The following is a 19,768-nucleotide window of genomic DNA, read 5'->3' on the forward strand; positions in this document are numbered from 1 at the left end:
TCAATGTTTAAAGGATATCACCACTTGAGCTCAGGAACACTCCAGAAAACCACTGTCAGTAACCAAAGTTTGTCGCTACAACTGTAAGTGCAAATTAAAACTGTACTATGCAAAGCAAAAGCCATTTATCAACAACACCCAGAAACGCCTCCAGCTTCTCTGGCCCGAGCTCACCTAAGATGGACTGATGCAAAGTACGAAAGTGTTTTGTGGTCTGACGAGTCCACATTTCAAATTATTTTTGGATACTGAGGACGTCGTGTCCTCCGGAACAAAGAGGAAAAGAACCATCCGGATTGTTATAGGCGCAAACTTCATATGCTGCCATCTAAGCGCAGTCTTTTTAATGGATGTCCCTGCTTATTTAAGCAAGACAATGCCAAGCCACATTTAGTACGTGTTATAACAGCGTGGCTTCGTAAAAAAAAGAGTTTGGGTACTTTCCTGGCCCGCATGGCGGCGGCGATGACCAAGAAGAACGCGGAGTTGGTACATAATTACAACACTTTATGTACATATTTATATACATATTTATATAATATTTAAATATTTATATAATATGTAACTACATGCTCCATTCACAGACAGAGTCCCATTGCTTTTATGAGCGGTCGAGCGAGTCAAAAGCCGGAAAAAATATATATATATTTTTTTCAAATTTAAAAAAGTTTTTTTTTTGTAGCGGCCGTAATTCTTTCGTGGCGGGCCGCAAAAAATAAATGAATGTGTGGGAAACCCTGTATATATATATATATATATACAGTGAAGAAAATAAGTATTTGAACACCCTGCTATTTTGCAAGTTCTCCCACTTAGAAATCATGGAGGGGTCTGAAATTTTCACAATAGGTGCATGTCCACTGTATGAGAGATAACCTAAAACGACAAATCCAGAAATCACAATCTATGATTTTTTAACAATTTATTTGTGTGATGAAGCTGAAAATAAGTTTTTGAACACCAACATTAATATTTTGTAGAGTAGCCTTTGTTTGCAATTATAGAGGTTAAACGTTACCTGTAGTTCTTCAGCAGGTTTGAACAGACTGCAGGAGGGATTTTGGCCCACTCCTCCACACAGACCTTCTCTAGATCAGTCAGGTTTCTGGGCTGTCGCTGAGTAACACAGACTTTCAGCTCCCTCCAAAGATTTTCAATTGGATTTTGGTCTGGAGACTGGCTAGGCCACTCCGAAACCTTGATATGGTTCTTACGAAGCTACTTTTTGGTTTTCCTGGCTGTGTGCTTTGGGTCATTGTCATGTTGGAAGATCCAGCCACGACTCATCTTCAATGATCTGACTGAGGGAAGGAGGTTTTTGGCCAAAATTTCACAATACATGGCTGCAGTCATCCTCTCCTTAATACAGTACAGTCGTCCTGTCCCATGAGCAGAAAAACACCCCCAAAGCATGATGCTACCACCCCCATGCTTCACAGTAGGGATGGTGTTCTTGGGATGGTACGCATCACTTGTCTTCCTCCAAACACGCATAGTGGAATTATGACCAAAAAGGTAAATTCTGGTCTCATCTGTCCACAAAACTTTCTCCCGTGACTCCTCTGGATCATCCAAATGGTCATTGGCAAACTTAAGACAGGCCTTAACATGTGCTGGTTTAAGCAGGGGAACCTTCCATGCCATGCATGATTTCAAACCATGACGTCTTAGTGTATTACCAACAGTGACCATGGAAACAGTGGTCCCAGCTCTTGTCACATCATTGACCAGGTCCTGCCGTGTAGTCCTGGGCTGATTCCTCACCTTTCTTAGCATCATTGAGACCCCACAAGGGGATATCTTGCATGGTGCTCCACTCCAATTGAGATTGACCGTCATGTTTTGCTTCTTCCATTTTCTAATGATTGCTGCAACAGTGGACCTTTTTTCACCAAGCTGCTTGGTAATTTCTCCGTAGCCCTTTCCATCCTTGAGGAGTTGTACAATTTTGTCTCTGGTGTCTTTGGACAGCTCTTTGCTCTTAGCCATGCTGAATGTTTGGGACTTACTGATTGTATGGGGTGGACTGGTGTCTTTATGCAGCTAACGACCTCAAACAGGGTGCATCTGATTCAGGATAATACAGGGGAGTGGAGGAGGACTTTAAAAGGCGGACTAACAGGTATTTTAGGGTCAGAATTCTAGCTGTTAGCCAGGTGTTCAAATACTTATTTTCAGCTGTATCACGCGAATAAATTGTTAAAAAATCATAGATTTTGATTCATGGATTTTTCTTTTTATGTTATCTCTCATACAGTGGACATGCACCTACCCTGAAAATTTCAGACCCCTCCATGATTTCTAAGTGGGAGAACTTGAAAAATGGAAGGGTGTTAAACTACTTATTGTCTTGACTGTATATGTATGTATGTATATACATATGTATATATGTATGTAAAAATATATGTATTTATATATGTATGTATTTATGTGTGTATACATACATTCATATATATATGCATACATATACACACACTACTAATTGATTGATTTTTTTCACCTCAAACTGGCTAATTTGTATTTTAATTAAAGTTAATGCACATTTGCATTTAGCAATGCTATTACCAGCATACGTATCATTATATTTTGAAAATGGTTATGTTTCAATTTAAAAAAAAAAAAAAAAAGGTCTTCATGATTATTTGTTTATTTTGGGTCTTGCATTCTTGCACAAATTTTCAGGACTAGTTCATATTTTGCTGCATTAGTTTTTAAAATATTTTTCAATGTTCATCCTATTACATTTTTCATTTGCTTTATTTACCTAGTATGTTAGTACATTTTTTTTAACAAATCTGTAATTTATTTTATTTGTAGTACAGATGCTTGAAAACAATATAAAACATTTTTTTCAATATCGCCCAGCACTGCACTGTAATCTGTTTTAAAAGGGTTTTATTATAATTTGTAAGCCAAAGAATATATTGTGACGTATGTTATCGCAAAAGGCTGCAATACATATCACGTTATGGAATTTAGGCTAAATCGCCCACCACTATGAGATTACTGTATTGCTTTTCTGAGTTTAATTTACGGGATCAGATGCATTTAAATGTTCAATTAACGTAAAGGGTATCATTGTTCTCTGTATTTCTTAATTCACCTGCCAGTAGTTACTCAAGGGCATTGACACACCCGCTAAACTTTGTAAATAGTCTGCACGCTCATTAGGCAGAAGAGTCCTTTTCTTGCATCATACAGGCTGAACATATAAGGGTTAAGAGATGCGGGATGCCACTTCTGACAGTAAAAAATGTTATTTTGCGTTCTCTGCTGCTCGATCACATTCTCGTAGCTCTGGCCTGCCTGATTCTGTTTGCCGTCCTAACAAGTATACAAGCGAGCTCCATATTTGAGACGGGATGAAACCATCGACAACCCCATTCACATGGCATGAAACACGCCAGCAGCTGCAGTATTAAATGTCCACATTGTTGTGAAGCAGTGAATAGCGCAAGCTGCTGTTGCCATGGGGATGTAGCCTCAAAAACAACCAGGATGGACAAGGCTGAGTTGATGGTACTAAACTGGTTTGTGGCCAGACCAGTTTTTCTTTTTCATTGGTTTGTTTTAGCCAAAGGATTTCTTTCTGGTGTACACTTTTTGTGAAGGCAATTGTGGTCTGGAATTAACTTTACTCCATACACAATGTTGACGTGACCAGTCTGGAAATGGTATTTCAGTGCCACTAAAAAATCCTCTCATAAAGCGAGTCAGTTGGTTGCCAAGAAACGACTCTTTGTTTCAAAGCATGTCTGCTAAATACAATTTTGTCTTGCTTTAGGTGGGATGTAGCCTTTGAATTGCATTGATCATATTATCCATACCTTATCATTTAGCTTTTATTTTTAATCTAATTCAGAGCACTCCAGGCATGGTCATATTTATTTCTGAATTTCTGATGCTAATTGCTTGAGCTTTTGTTTATTCAAAGACAGACAGAATCTCTTTGGACATACATTTAGAAAATAAGGGCGCTTCATAGGCATTGCACGATCGCAGACAACTGTACAAGCAATGCTTTAGGTAACTGTCTAACAATAGAGAATACACATTCCTAGTCCCAGTACAGCTGCTGAAAACACCTATTTAGATTGTACAAAAGGTGAGGGGAAGAAAACTTTACTGGCCTGGGGAACCTCACATCATGTACTTTTTACCCATCTGTAGTGTGAATTGTGTACGGAATTGCAATATTCAACATGTTTTGTAAATCAATTTCTTTGGCAACCAAATTCAGTTGGTGGTAGAGATAGATGGACAAGTCATGAGCTTGTACATCTATGTAAAATTGTATTGATTTAGGACTCATGGATATTTGTCTCTTTGTGAACTCTTACTTACTTCTCAGGGCATTCAATCTATCGCGACTAGACTGTTTGGTTTGTCTTAAAAGATGTTTTGCCGCTCATCCGAGTAGGCTTCATCAGTTCATGCTCATAGACTTAGATTGGTCAGATATAGTCGTCCTGGCCAGGACAATCTAAGTCTATAAGCACAAACTGATGAAGCCTACTCGGAAAAGCGGTGAATCGTCTTCTAAGACAAACCAAACAGTTCAGTTGCAATCTATTGAATGCCCTGAGATGACAATGATTTGGATGAATTAGAACAGTGGTTCTCAAATGGGGGTGCGCGTACCCCTGGTGGTACTTGAAGGTATGCCAAGGGGTATGTGAGATTTTTTTTTTTAAATATTCTAAAAATAGCAACAATTCAAAAATCCTTTATAAATATATTTAATGAATAATACTTCAACAAAATATGAATGTAAGTTCATAAACTGTGAAAAGAAATACAACAATGCAATATTCAGTGTTGACAGCTAGATTTTTTGTGGACATGTTCCATAAACATCGACGTTAAAGATTTCTTTTTTTGTGAAGAAATGTTTAGAAATAAGTTAATGAATCCAGATTGATCTCTATTACAATCCCCAAAGAGGGCACTTTAAGTTGATGGTTACTTCTATGTGTAGAAATCTTTATTTATAATTGAATCACTTGTTTATTTTTCAACAAGTTTTTAGTTATTTTTTATAACTTTTTTTCTAAATAGTTCAAGAAAGACCACTATAAATGAGCAATATTTTGCACTGTTATACAATTTAATACATCAGAAACTGATGACATAGTGCTGTATTTTACTTCTTTATCTCTTTTTTTCAACCAAAAATGCTTTGCTCTGATTAGGGGGTACTTGAATTAAAAAAAAATGTTCACAGGGGGTACATCACTGAAAAAAGGTTGTGAACCACTGAATTAGAACATTCATACACACTCTTTTACTTACTCAATCCTGCTGCCACTAGCTGAATTAAAAAGGAAATTGGGGAACATGCCACTAATTGTGTAACTGTAATTGCCATTGTATCTCAGGCTGGACAAAACAAACAATTCACTCGCTCAGCCACCTAAGTTTTGCTCACAGGTGCTACATAGAAACTTCAGTCCCTGGGGGGAACTTCGCATGTGTGAGTTTCTGCGCATGCGCTCTATGGCGATTCGCATAGTGATAACAACTTGAGTCTGCAAAAGGAGTCACGTTTTGCATGACATTTAGTTTTATGTGTTTATCGACTGATACTTCTATCTCACTAATACTTTTGTTTTTGTTTTTTGTTTTGTTTTTTTCAGGAAAAGAGGGATCGAGGTTGTTAAGGTAAGTTAATATATTTTGCGATTTTTGTTTTAATAGGAGTTCTAACTTTATTCTTCAGTAAATTAAATTATGGACGATGCTTGTCTGCTCTGCACCAAATCATTGTTTCTAACAACAGTTTTATTTTTTTCTGAACACTGCACATTTTTGCTTTCCTACAAGTCTGATTTAGTTTTTTACTATGAAAAATCTGCCAAAGTATTCCTGCGTTGTAATGGAAATATATCTTAACTCCTGTGCCCACATGTGTAAATGACGTGTAGGCAGAAAACTATGGTGGAATCTTTGTGTGTGTGTGTGTGTGTATATATATATATATATATATATATATATATATATATATATATATATATATATATATATATATATATATATATATATATATATACTGTATATATATATATATATACGCAATTATATTATTGCTTTTAATAGAATAAGGTCACATTTTTTTTAACTTTCAAGCCCAGTTTTTGTCTCAAAACTATGCAGTTGCTTTTCAGGTTTTTCTGCTTCCCTTATACAAAACCCAAAACCATTGAATTAGGCACGTTGTGTAAATCGAAAATAAAAACAGAATACAATGATTTACACATCCTTTTCAACATATGTTCAATTGAATAGACTGCCAAGAAAATATACTTAAAGTTTGAACTGGAAAACTCTGTTATTCTTTGCAAATATTAGCTCATTTGGAATTTTATGCCTTCAACATGTTTCAAAAAAGCTGGTACTAGTGGCAAAAAAGACCTAGAAAGTTGAGGATTGCTCATCAAACACCTATTTGGAACATCTCACAGGTGAAGACGCTAAATGGGAACAGGTGGTTGCCATGATTGGGTATAAAAGCATTCTCCATGAAATTCTCAGTCATTCACAAACACGAATAGGGCGAGGGTCACCTGTGAACAAATGCATGGGCAAATTGTTTAAGAACAACATTTCTCGACCACATATTGCAAGGAGTTTAGGGATTTCACCATCTATGGTCCGTAATATCATCAAAAGCTTCAGAGAATCTGTAGAAATCACTGCACGTGAGCAGCAAGGCTGAAAACCAACATTGAATGCCCGTGACCTTCAATCCTTCAAGCGGTACTGCATCAAAAACCAACATCAGTGTGTAAAGGATATCGCCACATGGGCTGGGAACACTTCAGATAAACACCGTCAGTAACTACAGTTTGTCGCTGCATCTGTAAGTGTAAGTTAAAACTCTACTACGCAAAGCCAAAGCCATATATCAACAACACCCAGAAACGCTGCTGGCTTTGCTGTGCCCGAGCTCATCTAAGATGGACTGATGCAAAGTGGAAAAGTGTTCTGTGGTTTGACGAGCCCACATTTCAAATTGTTTTTGTAAACTGTGGACGTGGTGTCCTCTGGAACAAAGAGGAAAAGAACCATCCGGATTGTTATAGGTGTTAATTTTAAAAGCCAGCATCTGTGATGGTATGGGGGTGTGTTAGTGCCCAAGGCATGGGTAACTTACACATCTGTGAAGGCACCATTAATGCTGAAAGGTGCATACAGGTTTTGGAGCAACATATGTTGCGATCCAAGTAACGTTCTCATGGACACCCCTCCTTATTTCAGCAAGACAATGCCAAGCCACGTGTTCCAACAGCGTGGCTTCATAGTAAAGAGTGTGGATACTAGACTGGCCTGTTTCCAGACCTGTTTCCCATTGAAAATGCGTGGCGCACAAATACCACAACGGAGACCTTGGACTGTTGAACAACTAATGCTGTAAATCAAGAAAGAATGGGAAAGAATTCCACCTGAAAAGCTTAAAAAATTGGTTTCCCCAGTTCCCAAACGTAAACTGAGTGTTGTTAAAAGGAAAAGCAATGTAACACAGTGGTAAAAATGCCCCACTACCCACTTTTTTGCAATGTGTTGCTGCCATTAAACTCTTAAGTTAATGATTTTTTGTAAAAAAACAAAAACAAATTAATTTTCTCAGTTTGAATATTAAATATATTTTCTTTGTAGTTTATTCAATTGAATATAAGTTGAAAATAATTTTCAAATCATTGTCTTCTGTTTTTATTTACAAATTACACAACGTACCAACTTCACTGGTTTTGGGTATTGTGAGTATCATTAATTAACGATTGTTAGATGTAGCACATAAATACCCTTCTATCATTTACTGTGCTCATTTTTAAGTGACTACATCAATTTACACTCGAGGGGAGCATAAAGCTGGTTTGGTCATATGAATACAGTTACAAGAGAATCACATGCATAAGCAGTCCGAAACCAATGTGTACACGCTCTTATTCATTATCCTTCTTCTTCATCTTGAAAATTTTCAGTACCTGAAACCCAATCACACTGATTTACACCATGCCCAAGTCTTTTTCTACAGTGAAGATTAGGCACAGGACAATATAGGATGCAATTACACACTGCTGATACAGTAGCTTTGTGACAGTTTTCTGGGGGTCACAGTGCTGAAAAGAACTTGTTGGTTACTGAAAGATAAGGGAGAAAATTGTCCAAGCCTTTTAAAGTCTCAGTGTCTAACAAGTATCCTGGGTTGAGACTTTTGTACCTCACACTTTGCAATTATTTTACCCCTCTTGCTGTGCCGTAAATACCAGAACACTCAGTTTGAGCCTAGTCATGGGAATAATCTCAAAGTAACCAGGCTTTGCCTCCCGCTATGTTTTTAGCTCTTCAGGCAAGCAGCACCTCACAGATCCAGAGTCAGCTTTCAGATTTTACATCTATTTGCTGGATTCAGTTTTTCTCCTCATTAAAAGATAAAAACGCACTGTCAATGCCAATTAAAATACAGTAGCTCATCTTACACTGATACTCACTGACACCAGTGATTCCGCTCGCCGTGATGTGCCCAATGCCAGTCAGCGCCTGTACTATGTTAGCCAGATCACAAGGGAAAATAATGACAGCCATTGTAATTCCTTGGCCCTGTTACACAAGTCTGTGTACAAAGCTGTCTTCTCCTATTCCCTTGGAAAATTACGCGCTCAACAATTCTTTAACTGTGTTTTTAATCAATGCTGCCATTTCTAAGGCATGTTTGAAGCGATGGTATGGAAAAAATAGCTTCCCCCTTTTTTATCAAATGTCTACTGGAGAAATAGTGAAGGCATTCATTGAGTAGCTAGTAAAAAATATCTGCAATTTGTCACGCACGAATAAAAGGTCTCTAGAAGGCGAGAGTAGAATAAATGACCAGTTTATTTAGTCAACCTTGCCACTGTGGTCTGAATAATTAACAAATTGTCGCGATAACAAGTCAACCTTGTATATTCAAGGATGGGTGAAATCTATTTCTGGCAAGAAAAAACCTTTTGCACATTTGCTTAATTTATTTTTAGAGTCAAAAGTACTGATTTAGGTCCATTAGAGAGACACTTTTTTATTTGGGTCAACTGTAAATTATCCATTTTGGCAGGCTCTGTATTAAACGATTCATAAATGCATGTCAACTACATCTTCTTTGTGTCGACACAGCATGCAATGAGCTTTATGCTTGCTGATAGTACTTCCCTTTCATGCCCTCACTGTTTTAAATTATCTGTATTCCACCATTTTGTGCGTATCATAACTTTTGATCTATAAATAACTCTTAAACCCTCCTAAATGTCTAATGTCATATCTGGTACAAGTTGGATTCTCCAGAGAGTCGATGATGACATCCCCTTGTGTAAAGTGATATTTTCTAAATCAAGCCATCCATCCATTTTCCTAGGAAATTAATTTCATATTTTACTGTTGGCAAGTGTGAAAATGCGTTGCGTTTATCACTACTAAGTTGGTCACAGTGAAAACTGAGGATACTTTTGTTTCTTTTTCATAATTGTTTCCTCACGCGATAGCTACTCATTTTATTTTTACATTCAGTAACGCATTATTATGTTGATTCCGTACTCACTGCCGCTGAAAACGAATTAGCACAAGCTCATCATTACTGACCCCCTTGCCTTGAGTTCCTAGGACAATGTACATTTATTAGCCTGTGTCTATCTCCAATCTGATGAGATTAACACACCAGCCCTTGGAAAGCCGGTATTCACTCTCTGAATGAGACACCAGCACAGTAAATTGCTGACTGGGCTGTTCAAAGGAAGTTATTCAGTTACCATTTTTATTATATAGTAAGTGTCAAGAAATGTAAAGATAACTTGTGGCATGTTGCTTTATCTTAACTAGATATTGATTCTGTGGTAACAAAAAAAACAGAGATTGTCTTTTAAAGGGTATTTGCAGGCTTTTTGTCCACCATGATCCAGAAATAGGAGCTGGGCGGCCTTGACTGATGAATAGTTCGTAGGAAATATTTGGCGAATGTTTGAATTGCACGAAGGTATAGTGACAAAGTATTTATTACAGGTTGTAGATTCTCTCTGTTCTGAACTCCTGTTTTGATAACATGTTTTGTTGAGCAGAATAATGCTTCCTGGAGGAGTGCCATAGTGAAGATGTATTCTATCTTCTAACAGTCAAGTAGAGCGGAACCTCGGTTTTTGTCATCAACCAGTTCCAAAGAGTTTGTTGAAAACTGAATCATATAAAAAAAACAAAAAAACCTTTTCCTCATAAGAAACCATGTAATGCAGTGGTCCCCAACCACCGGGCCGCAGAAGAATTTTTTATTTAAAAAAAAAATTATATATATTTTTTTTATTAAATCAACATAAAAACACAATATACAGTTACAATTAGTGCACCAACCACAAAAACCTCCCTTTTTCATGACAAAAACGTCCCTTTTACATGACAAAGAAGAAAAAAAAAAAAAAAAAAAGGACGCCCCCCCAACCCCCCCCACATTGTTTTTATATACCAGTTTTAAACCATCTGTACTAAAAACTAAAACTGCAGATTACCATACTTTGTAAATAACAGCAACTTAAAAATAAATGAACATGGAAAAATATTTCTGAAAAAGTAAAATAAATGTAGCAAGATATGAACCAGTTAACAGTCTTAATTTTTTGTTCAGAGATGCACAACCCAAAATAAACAAATAGTCCTGTCTGGGATAATGAAGGCGTTTTAAAAGGTAAACATTACCATGTTCAAATTATTATGCTCCATGCACTGTAAAAATCATTGCTACTTACAAATCCAGTCCAAGGGTCTCACCGCTAATAACAGCTAATGCTACATCCGCTGGCAATGGTAGCACACTGTGTAGACTGTATTTTCACGCTTCCCGTATAATATCTTCGGTAGTACTCTTTCAAATGATTCAAACATTTGTTGATTTGTACATCGGGCGCCGTTTGCTCCACATAACTTTGGCAAACCAATGCACCACCACGCAACCAATGAGTTAGCATTATTATCTGCAATCACTTCATCTTAGGAGGATAGCGCCGAGTCACGGCTAACATTTATTTTGTTGCCCTCATCTGCACATTTAGCTCCAAGTTTGCTCATTCTTTTTACTTCTGTAGTACCTTACAACCAGAAATGGACCTGGAAAAGGTAAACTTTGATTGGCTGTTGTCGAGGACATTTCGCAGGTCCGGCCGCGCACCCCTGGTACTGCAGGGACAACCTCCGACAAGCCCGTCCACAGACGACGGCAAGACACCGGGCGTGAAGGATGGCGTGGCAGAGCGCATGGACAGGCCCAAGCCGACACCCAACAAGCCAACCAACATGACATTAATTGAGAACGAAGGCGGCAAGTTCACCAGCCCCGACAACCACCACCTGCACGCGCTCCCACAATTCAAAACATCGGCCACCCCTCGCACTAGATCCAGCAGCCACGGGTGCCCACACCACAAACATACGGCAGCAGAAACAGCTGCTGCAAAATCCCCAGACAGCCAGCACCGCCCGATCATATCAAACGGATCGAAAAACCGTGACCGACAACTACAGGATCATAGAGACCAGCCAGCGTTATTCTCCATTTTAATTTGGATAAAGCCTTGGGGGCAGATATTTTGAAGAATTTAACGTTAGTGGGATTTCACCACCATCTGAGCTTTACTTGCACTCTATCAGAGCTTGCTTTAGAGATCAAATCCAAAGCCAGAGGAGATCAAACCGGGAAAGGAAAATAACCCTAGCCATGTGACGATTGCTTCATAGAGTGATTTGAACGATAACCTTCGGCTTTGGTTGTCTAAATTTTAGGTCAACAGCAGCCAAACCACAACAATTTAGAAACTTTTGTCCTTTCCCCCATCAGCATCGTACGCCCAAAAGCACTTTTGGGCGTCTTTATTGTCATGTTCAGCATGGTTATTTTAAAAAACGAAGTACTTCTATGACCTCTGTCCCCAGTGTTTATGCAAAATATTTTTATTTCCCTTGAGTGTAGCTTGGCCCTGCTGCCACGCTACATCAAAGCTGGAAATATATTGGCCCTGACCTAGCCTTCCCCACAGGATCGAGCGTTGTTTTCTGTGCCGTCCATCACAAGCTCTCTTCTAGCAATCGGTCCCAGAGGAGTCTGCAGAGACGTCAGTAGACATTTCTGCTTTTAGTTTTTAACAGCACATCATCAATGACTTTACCGCTGGGTTTTGGTAGGAGCTCCAAAGCAGCCAGGCTGAGTATGTCTATGCACACTGTACAATGTGACTTTGCTCGTGGGCACTGGTGTTATTTTTGATTGTTCAAAATTTTCTGACAAATTCCCCTCCATTTGGACTTGCTGTAGCCACACTGTTGGTTGACTGAAAACAACCTACTGTATATTTCGCTGATGAAGCCATTTTACAACGGCTGCATACACCAGCTCATATTCTATTCCCGAGTGTGAGTTTATATCCACAGGTGACAGCATACCTTTATGACTGTTGACTTATTGCAATCAAATGTCTATTTAGGTCATGGCACCAAGCCTACGTGTCTCATACATCTGCCATATGCCTCATCTATTCTACACTAATTTAATACATGCACAAAAATATACACAAACCATACAGGATTTAACATTATTGGTCTATTAATATTTGATTTAGTGCCAGTTGAATATATGTTTACCTCTACAATATTAGGTAGGAACGGAGGAGGGTTTTTTTTTCTACGTTTGTAAGCTACCAAAAAGGCGCAAACCATATCTGTAGATGGTATGGCATAGGTCAAAACTATTTGAGGTATGAATCCAGGATCATTTGGTTTACCTTTGGAAAAACATCAGCATTGGTGCAAAACTGAAACTTCTGAATGATTTGGAAACCCTTTAATTCAATATTTAAAAATGCAATACAATATAATCTAAGACATATTTATTTTATTTAGTGCAAGTCCCAAAACAAGACTCACACAAAAAAGTAAAGATCGTTGATGATCTTTTAGTACCGTTGCTTATTTTTTTAATCTATGCTCAACATACACAAATACTTAACATACATTGTGACTTATATTACATTGTATCTTTTTCTTGTTTGGCTGTTTGGGCATCTGGTGTATTGTATTTGTAATTGTAATATCTGCACCTTTTACCACACTGGATAATTAAAACAACAACAATAGTGTGATAGAGTGGCCGTGCGCAACCCGAGCGTCCCTGGTTCAATTCCCACCTACTACCAACATCGTCACGTCCGTTGTGTCCTGAGCAAGACACTTCACCCTTGCTCCTGATGGGTGCTGGTTGGCGCCTTGCATGGCAGCTCCCTCCATCAGTGTGTGAATGTGTGTGTGAATGGGTAAATGTGGAAGTAGTGTCAAAGCGCTTTGAGTACCTTGAAGGTAGAAAAGCGCTATACAAGTACAACCCATTTATCATTTATAATGTCTAATAACTCAAGCTTCTTAAATTCCATCCATCCATCCATTTTCTACCGCTTATTCCCTTTCGGGGTCGCGGGGGGCGCTGGCGCCTATCTCAGCTACAATCGGGCGGAAAGCGGGGTACACCCTGGACAAGTCGCCACCTCATCGCAGGGCCAACACAGATAGACAGACAACATTCACACTCACATTCACACACTAGGGCCAATTTAGTGTTGCCAATCAACTTATCCCCAGGTGCATGTCTTTGGAAGTGGGAGGAAGCCGGAGTACCCGGAGGGAACCCACGCATTCACGGGGAGAACATGCAAACTCCACACAGAAAGATCCCGAGCCTGGATTTGAACCCAGGACTCTGCAGGACCTTCGTATTGTCTATTATTGAAATGATGTTATTGTTTGTGGCTTTCTTACACAATCCAAAAGCAAGTGTGTTAGGTTTATTGTGTTTTGTCAGATGTAAGAAACATTGTAACATACAATAGGAAACGCGAAAATAATTTTTGGCATAGTATACAATTGCCTCATTGTTTTATTTAACTTGTACTATGATTGAAAGTCATACACTTTAAGTTCTACGCAAGGGAGTTGGTGTAAAACCTGGAATTAAGTTATGTTTTACTGCCTGGCACAGGAACAAGAGTACAATGAGTCATCTATCACCTCTCACAATCATTAACCTAGTTGCTCTCAATGTGGCGCACCTTTGACTAACTGAAAATGCGTACAGTTTTACGGTTCTCACATTGATTTTCACCTGTGTGACTAAGGTGCAGCCGCTCCTGGTTTGCATACCGTGGCCACTGGGTTCTGACCTCAGTTTGCTTTATGTGCACAGGAACAATTCCATTCTATTATGTAGATTATTTTGTAATTAGTTTGCGTAAGAGTTCAGCAGCCAAAAAATCCCCTACTGTTTTCTTTGTGAATTTAGAAACTTTTGCCTGTTTTTACCCGTTTATGGAGTAAGGATTTGCTTTTAGATATTTTGGCGGTTTAACATGAGTAGAGTACATTTTATCAGCCAGTGCTATCATAAAACACGTAACCAAGGTCTGGAACTGAAGGTTCATATGATGTTTGTGTCATAATACAATATACACATTCCACTGTGGCTCCTTGATAGCACATTGAAGGCTTTATATCCATCCAGCTGTACAGTATGATCCTCATCCTCTTCAACACTATAACTGAGATGTCTGACATGTAACAAAATATTTAGAGAAAAAAAACAAAAAACACAACTCCCTCTCTTTTTATTTAGGTGCATGCCTGTGTGCAAACCCACCAAGTTCCTATGTCTTTCGCTGAGAACTGGATTTTCTACTAGTGCACCACTTGGCCAGGGCTGTAAATTTTAAACAAAAGCTAGTTTGGTATATGTTGACTATAATTTTCCTTCAATGAATGCCGAGCTCTCCTTACTGTAGGTATGCATGCCAACGTCAGGAATATTTTTTGATGGTGAAGTCCAATGCAAATACACCTTGAACTCTGGTAGTTACAGCAACATTAATAAATAATCCATCCATCCATCCATCATCTTCCGCTTATTCGAGGTCAGGTCGCGGGGGCAACAGCCTAAGCAGGGAAACCCAGACTTCCCTCTCCCCAGCCACTTCGTCTAGCTCTTCCCGGGGGATCCCGAGGCGTTCCCAGGCCAGCCGGGAGACATAGTCTTCCCAACGTGTCCTGACCAGATGCCCGAACCACCTCATCTGGCTCCTCTCGATGTGAAGGAGCAGCGGCTTTACTTTGAGTTCCTCCCGGATGGCAGAGCTTCTCACCCTATCTCTAAGGGAGAGCCCCGCCACACGGCGGAGGAAACTCATTTCGGCCGCTTGTACCCGTGATCTTATCCTTTCGGTCATGACCCAAAGCTCATGACCATAGGTGAGGATGGGAACGTAGATCGACCGGTAAATTGAGAGCTTTGCCTTCCGGCTCAGCTCCTTCTTCACCACAACGGACCGGTACAACGTCCGCATTACTGAAGACGCCGCACCGATCCGCCTGTTGATCTCACGATCCACTCTTCCCTCACTCGTGAACAAGACTCCTAGGTACTTGAACTCCTCCACTTGGGGCAGGGTCTCCTCCCCAACCCGGAGATGGCACTCCACCCTTTTCCGGGCGAGAACCATGGACTCGGACTTGGAGGTGCTGATTCTCATTCCGGTCGCTTCACACTCGGCTGCGAACCGATCCAGCGAGAGCTGAAGATCCCGGTCAGATGAAACCATCAGGACCACATGTTCTGCAAAAAGCAGAGACCTAATCCTGCGGTTACCAAACCGGAACCCCTCAACGCCTTGACTGCGCCTAGAAATTATGTCCATAAAAGTTATGAACAGAATCGGTGACAAAGGACAGCCTTGGCGGAGTCCAACCCTCACTGGAAATGTGTTCGACTTACTGCCGGCAATGCGGACCAAGCTCTGGCACTGATCGTACAGGGAACGGACCGCCACAATAAGACAGTCCGATACCCCATACTCTCTGAGCACTCCCCACAGGACTTCCCGAGGGACACGGTCGAATGCCTTCTCCAAGTCCACAAAGCACATGTAGACTGGTTGGGCAAACTCCCATGCACCCTCAAGAACCCTGCCGAGAGTATAGAGCTGGTCCACAGTTCCACGACCAGGACGAAAACCACACTGTTCCTCCTGAATCCGAGGTTCGACTATCCGACGTAGCCTCTTCTCCAGTACACCTGAATAAACCTTACCGGGAAGGCTGAGGAGTGTGATCCCACGATAGTTGGAACACACCCTCCGGTCCCCCTTCTTAAAGAGAGGAACCACCACCCCGGTCTGCCAATCCAGAGGTACCGCCCCCGATGTCCACGCGATGCTGCAAAGTTTTGTCAACCAAGACAGCCCCACAGCATCCAGAGCCTTAAGGAACTCCGGGCGGATCTCGTCCACCCCTGGGGCCTTGCCACCGAGGAGCTTTTTAACTACCTCAGCGACCTCAGCCCCAGAAATAGGAGAGTCCACCACAGATTCCCCAGGCACTGCTTCCTCATAGGAAGACGTGTTGGTGGGATTGAGGAGGTCTTCGAAGTATTCCTTCCACCTGTCCACAACATCCGCAGTCGAGGTCAGCAGAACACCATCCGCACCATACACGGTGTTGATAGTGCACTGTTTCCCTTCCTGAGGCGGCGGACGGTGGTCCAGAATCGCTTCGAAGCCGTCCGGAAGTCGTTTTCCATAGCTTCCCCGAACTCTTCCCATGTCCGAGTTTTTGCCTCCGCGACCGCTGAAGCTGCACACCGCTTGGCCTGTCAGTACCTGTCCACTGCCTCCGGAGTCCTATGAGCCAAAAGGACCCGATAGGACTCCTTCTTCAGCTTGACGGCATCCCTCACCGCTGGTGTCCACCAAGGGGTTTTAGGATTTCCGCCCCGACAGGCACCAACTACCTTGCGGCCACAGCTCCGATCTGCCGCCTCGACAATAGAGGTGCGGAACATGGTCCACTCGGACTCAATGTCCAGCACCTCCCTCGTGACATGTTCAAAGTTCTTCCGGAGGTGGGAATTGAAACTTTGTCTGACAGGAGACTCTGCCAGACGTTCCCAGCAGACCCTCACAATGCGTTTGGGCCTCCCAGGTCTGTCCGGCATCCTCCCCCACCATCGCAGCCAACTCACCACCAGGTGGTGATCGGTAGAAAGCTCCGCCCCTCTCTTCACCCGAGTGTCCATAACATGAGGCCGCAAATCCGATGACACAACTACAAAGTCGATCATGGAACTGCGGCCTAGGGTGTCCTGGTGCCAAGTGCACATATGGACACCCTTATGTTTGAACATGGTGTTTGTTATGGACAAACTGTGACGAGCACAAAAGTCCAATAACAAAACACCACTCGGGTTCAGATCCGGGCGGCCATTCTTCCCAATCACGCCTCTCCAGGTTTCACTGTCGTTGCCAACGTGAGCGTTGAAGTCTCCCAGTAGGACAAGGGAATCACCCGGGGGAGCACTTTCCAGTACCAAAAAGGGTGGGTACTCTGAACTGCTGTTTGGTGCATAAGCACAAACAACAGTCAGGACCCGTCCCCCCACCCGAAGGCGGAGGGAGGCTACCCTTTCGTCCACCGGGTTGAACTCCAACGTACAGGCTTTGAGCCGGGGGGAAACAAGAATTGCCACCCCAGCCCGTCGCCTCTCACTGCCGGCAACGCCAGAGTGGAAGAGGGTCCAATCCCTCTCGAGAGAAGTGGTTCCAGAGCCCTTGCTGTGCGTCGAAGTGAGTCCGACTATATCCAGCCGGAATTTCTCGACTTCGCGCACTAGCTCAGGCTCTTTCCCCCCCAGTGACGTGACGTTCCACGTCCCAAGAGCTAGCTTCTGTAGCCGAGGATCGGACCGCCAAGTGCCCTGCCTTCGGCTGTCGCCCAGCTCACAATGCACCCGACCTCTATGGCCCCTGCTATGGGTGGTGAGCCCATTGGAGGGGTGACCCACGTTGCCTCTTCGGGCTGTGCCCGGCCGGGCCCCATGGGAACAGGCCCGGCCACCAGGCGCTCGCCATCGTGCCCCACCCCCGGGCCTGGCTCCAGAGGGGGGCCCCGGTGACCCGCGTCCGGGCGAGGGAAATCTGGGTCCATGATGTTTCTTCTTCATAAAGGTCTTCGAGCTGCTCTTCGTCTGATCCCTCACCTAGAACCTGTTTGCCTTGGGAGACCCTATCAGGGGGCTTTATGCCCCCGGACAACATAGCTCCTAGGATCATTGGGACACGCAAACTCCTCTACCACGATAAGGTTGCAGCTCAGAGAGGAGTTAATAAATAATTTGAACCGCTAATAATGTAAACATACTTGCAAATGTAATTGGATTGATTTATAAGTTTGAAGACTGTTTTAATTAACATGTAAGATACAGAACAAATAAAGACTGTTATTAGGCAATGTTGTGATGACATAACATTTCAAAAAGCTTCCAGAGAAACATCCTTTGGATCTGTTTGAACCCTAAAGCAGACATGTTCTTTTCTCTATAGCTGGACCTCAGCGAGCCTCTGGAGGATCAGGGTCCCCTGGATGTCATCATCCACAAACTGACGGACCTCATTCTGGAAGCGGACCAGAATGATTCCCAGGCTGTGCTGCTGGTGCAAAGAGTGCAGGTACAGTTTACTGTGAATCAGCTGCATTACAGTGATTTTGCCAAATCAAAAAAGAGAACATCAGCATACTCATTTGCACATTGTGGTGACAAACCGTCACTAATCCCTCCTCGAGGGCCAACTTATTTTGTTCTCCCAGTGGGAGAAACATCTCACATGGACAGCAGGTCACAGCTCTTAAAGGGGAACTGCACTTTTATTGGAATTTTTCCTATCGTTCACAATCATTATGAAGGACGTGACGACTAATGATTTTTTTTATGCATTCTAAATATTAAATAAACGTAAATAAAAGTCCGCTTACAGCGGAGCCATGAGCGCTTCACTATTTCGCCCATAAAATCAAATAAATTACCATTCAAAAAGCGCCAAAAATACTTGATTTAAATTTTATGACTTCAATTTTAACTAAGTATTAGTGATATTGTAAGGCAGACTAACTATTTATAGCAACGCCATGATCCCATCCGTTTGTGCCTATTAGTGTTGTACGGTATACCGGTACTAATAAAGTATCGTGATACCAATCAATTAAAATCGGTACTATACCACCTTTGAAAAGCACGGTACCGTTCTGTCATCTAAATGCCGAGGCGCATGATGTTGAGTGTGTCAAAATTCACACACAGTAGATAAAATTAACATCTTGGAGAGGAAAAATGGCAAAAACTGCAATTCTACTAAAAAAGAGGGTGCGTGGAGCGCAATATGTAGGTATTTTGGCTTCAAAACTGACAATAAACATGACACTTTAAACAGGGAGACACTGCGTTGCAAATACTGTTTTACCTTTTTCCTGCTTGTCTGCTCCCAGATCGTGGTCGAGGAGAGCAGGGGAGACCTTTCACTTTATAATGGGTCCCTAAAGCTCTGCTCTTTGGTCGGAATGATGAGGCCATTGGTTAGTTACAACTTGGTCACGTTATTTCTAATTTCCACAGGGGACACTCGGACATCCACCATGCTATTGACACTCCTGCACATGCTAGCGCTACCTCTTCTAACTTGCCCACTCACTCACTCACTCACGTCACTCACTCCACATACTGCCATTCTTAAAGAAGCACACACACATACGCTACACTCACAACAGCTGCTTTAAAAAACGCCTCGCCAAATGTGGTGATTAGTATTACCACCTTTGTTTCAAACTTAGGTAAACATTTAAAGAATAAGTATTCAGAACAGCAAAAGTAGTTAAAAAAGTGACAGGTAATAATGTA

At 41.6% G+C, this 19,768-nt stretch overlaps 1 protein-coding gene across 5 annotated transcripts in view; it reads left to right on the forward strand.

Annotated features, from left to right (window-relative positions):
• Nucleotides 1-19,768, forward strand: part of itpk1b (inositol-tetrakisphosphate 1-kinase b) — a 68,954-nt gene that overhangs the window by 15,900 nt on the left and 33,286 nt on the right. For 3 of the 5 annotated variants that reach the window (XM_061895179.1, XM_061895178.1, XM_061895181.1), the window contains exons 3-4: nucleotides 5,637-5,661; nucleotides 18,420-18,545. In XM_061895179.1, the coding sequence (XP_061751163.1) occupies nucleotides 5,637-5,661; nucleotides 18,420-18,545 (151 nt within the window). The remainder of the gene's footprint in view (nucleotides 1-5,636; nucleotides 5,662-18,419; nucleotides 18,546-19,768) is intronic. The other 2 variants (XM_061895180.1, XM_061895182.1) reach the window with 1 other exon arrangement.

This window comes from Nerophis ophidion, linkage group LG03, assembly GCF_033978795.1.
Source record: "Nerophis ophidion isolate RoL-2023_Sa linkage group LG03, RoL_Noph_v1.0, whole genome shotgun sequence".
Classification (NCBI taxonomy): Eukaryota; Metazoa; Chordata; class Actinopteri; order Syngnathiformes; family Syngnathidae; genus Nerophis; species Nerophis ophidion.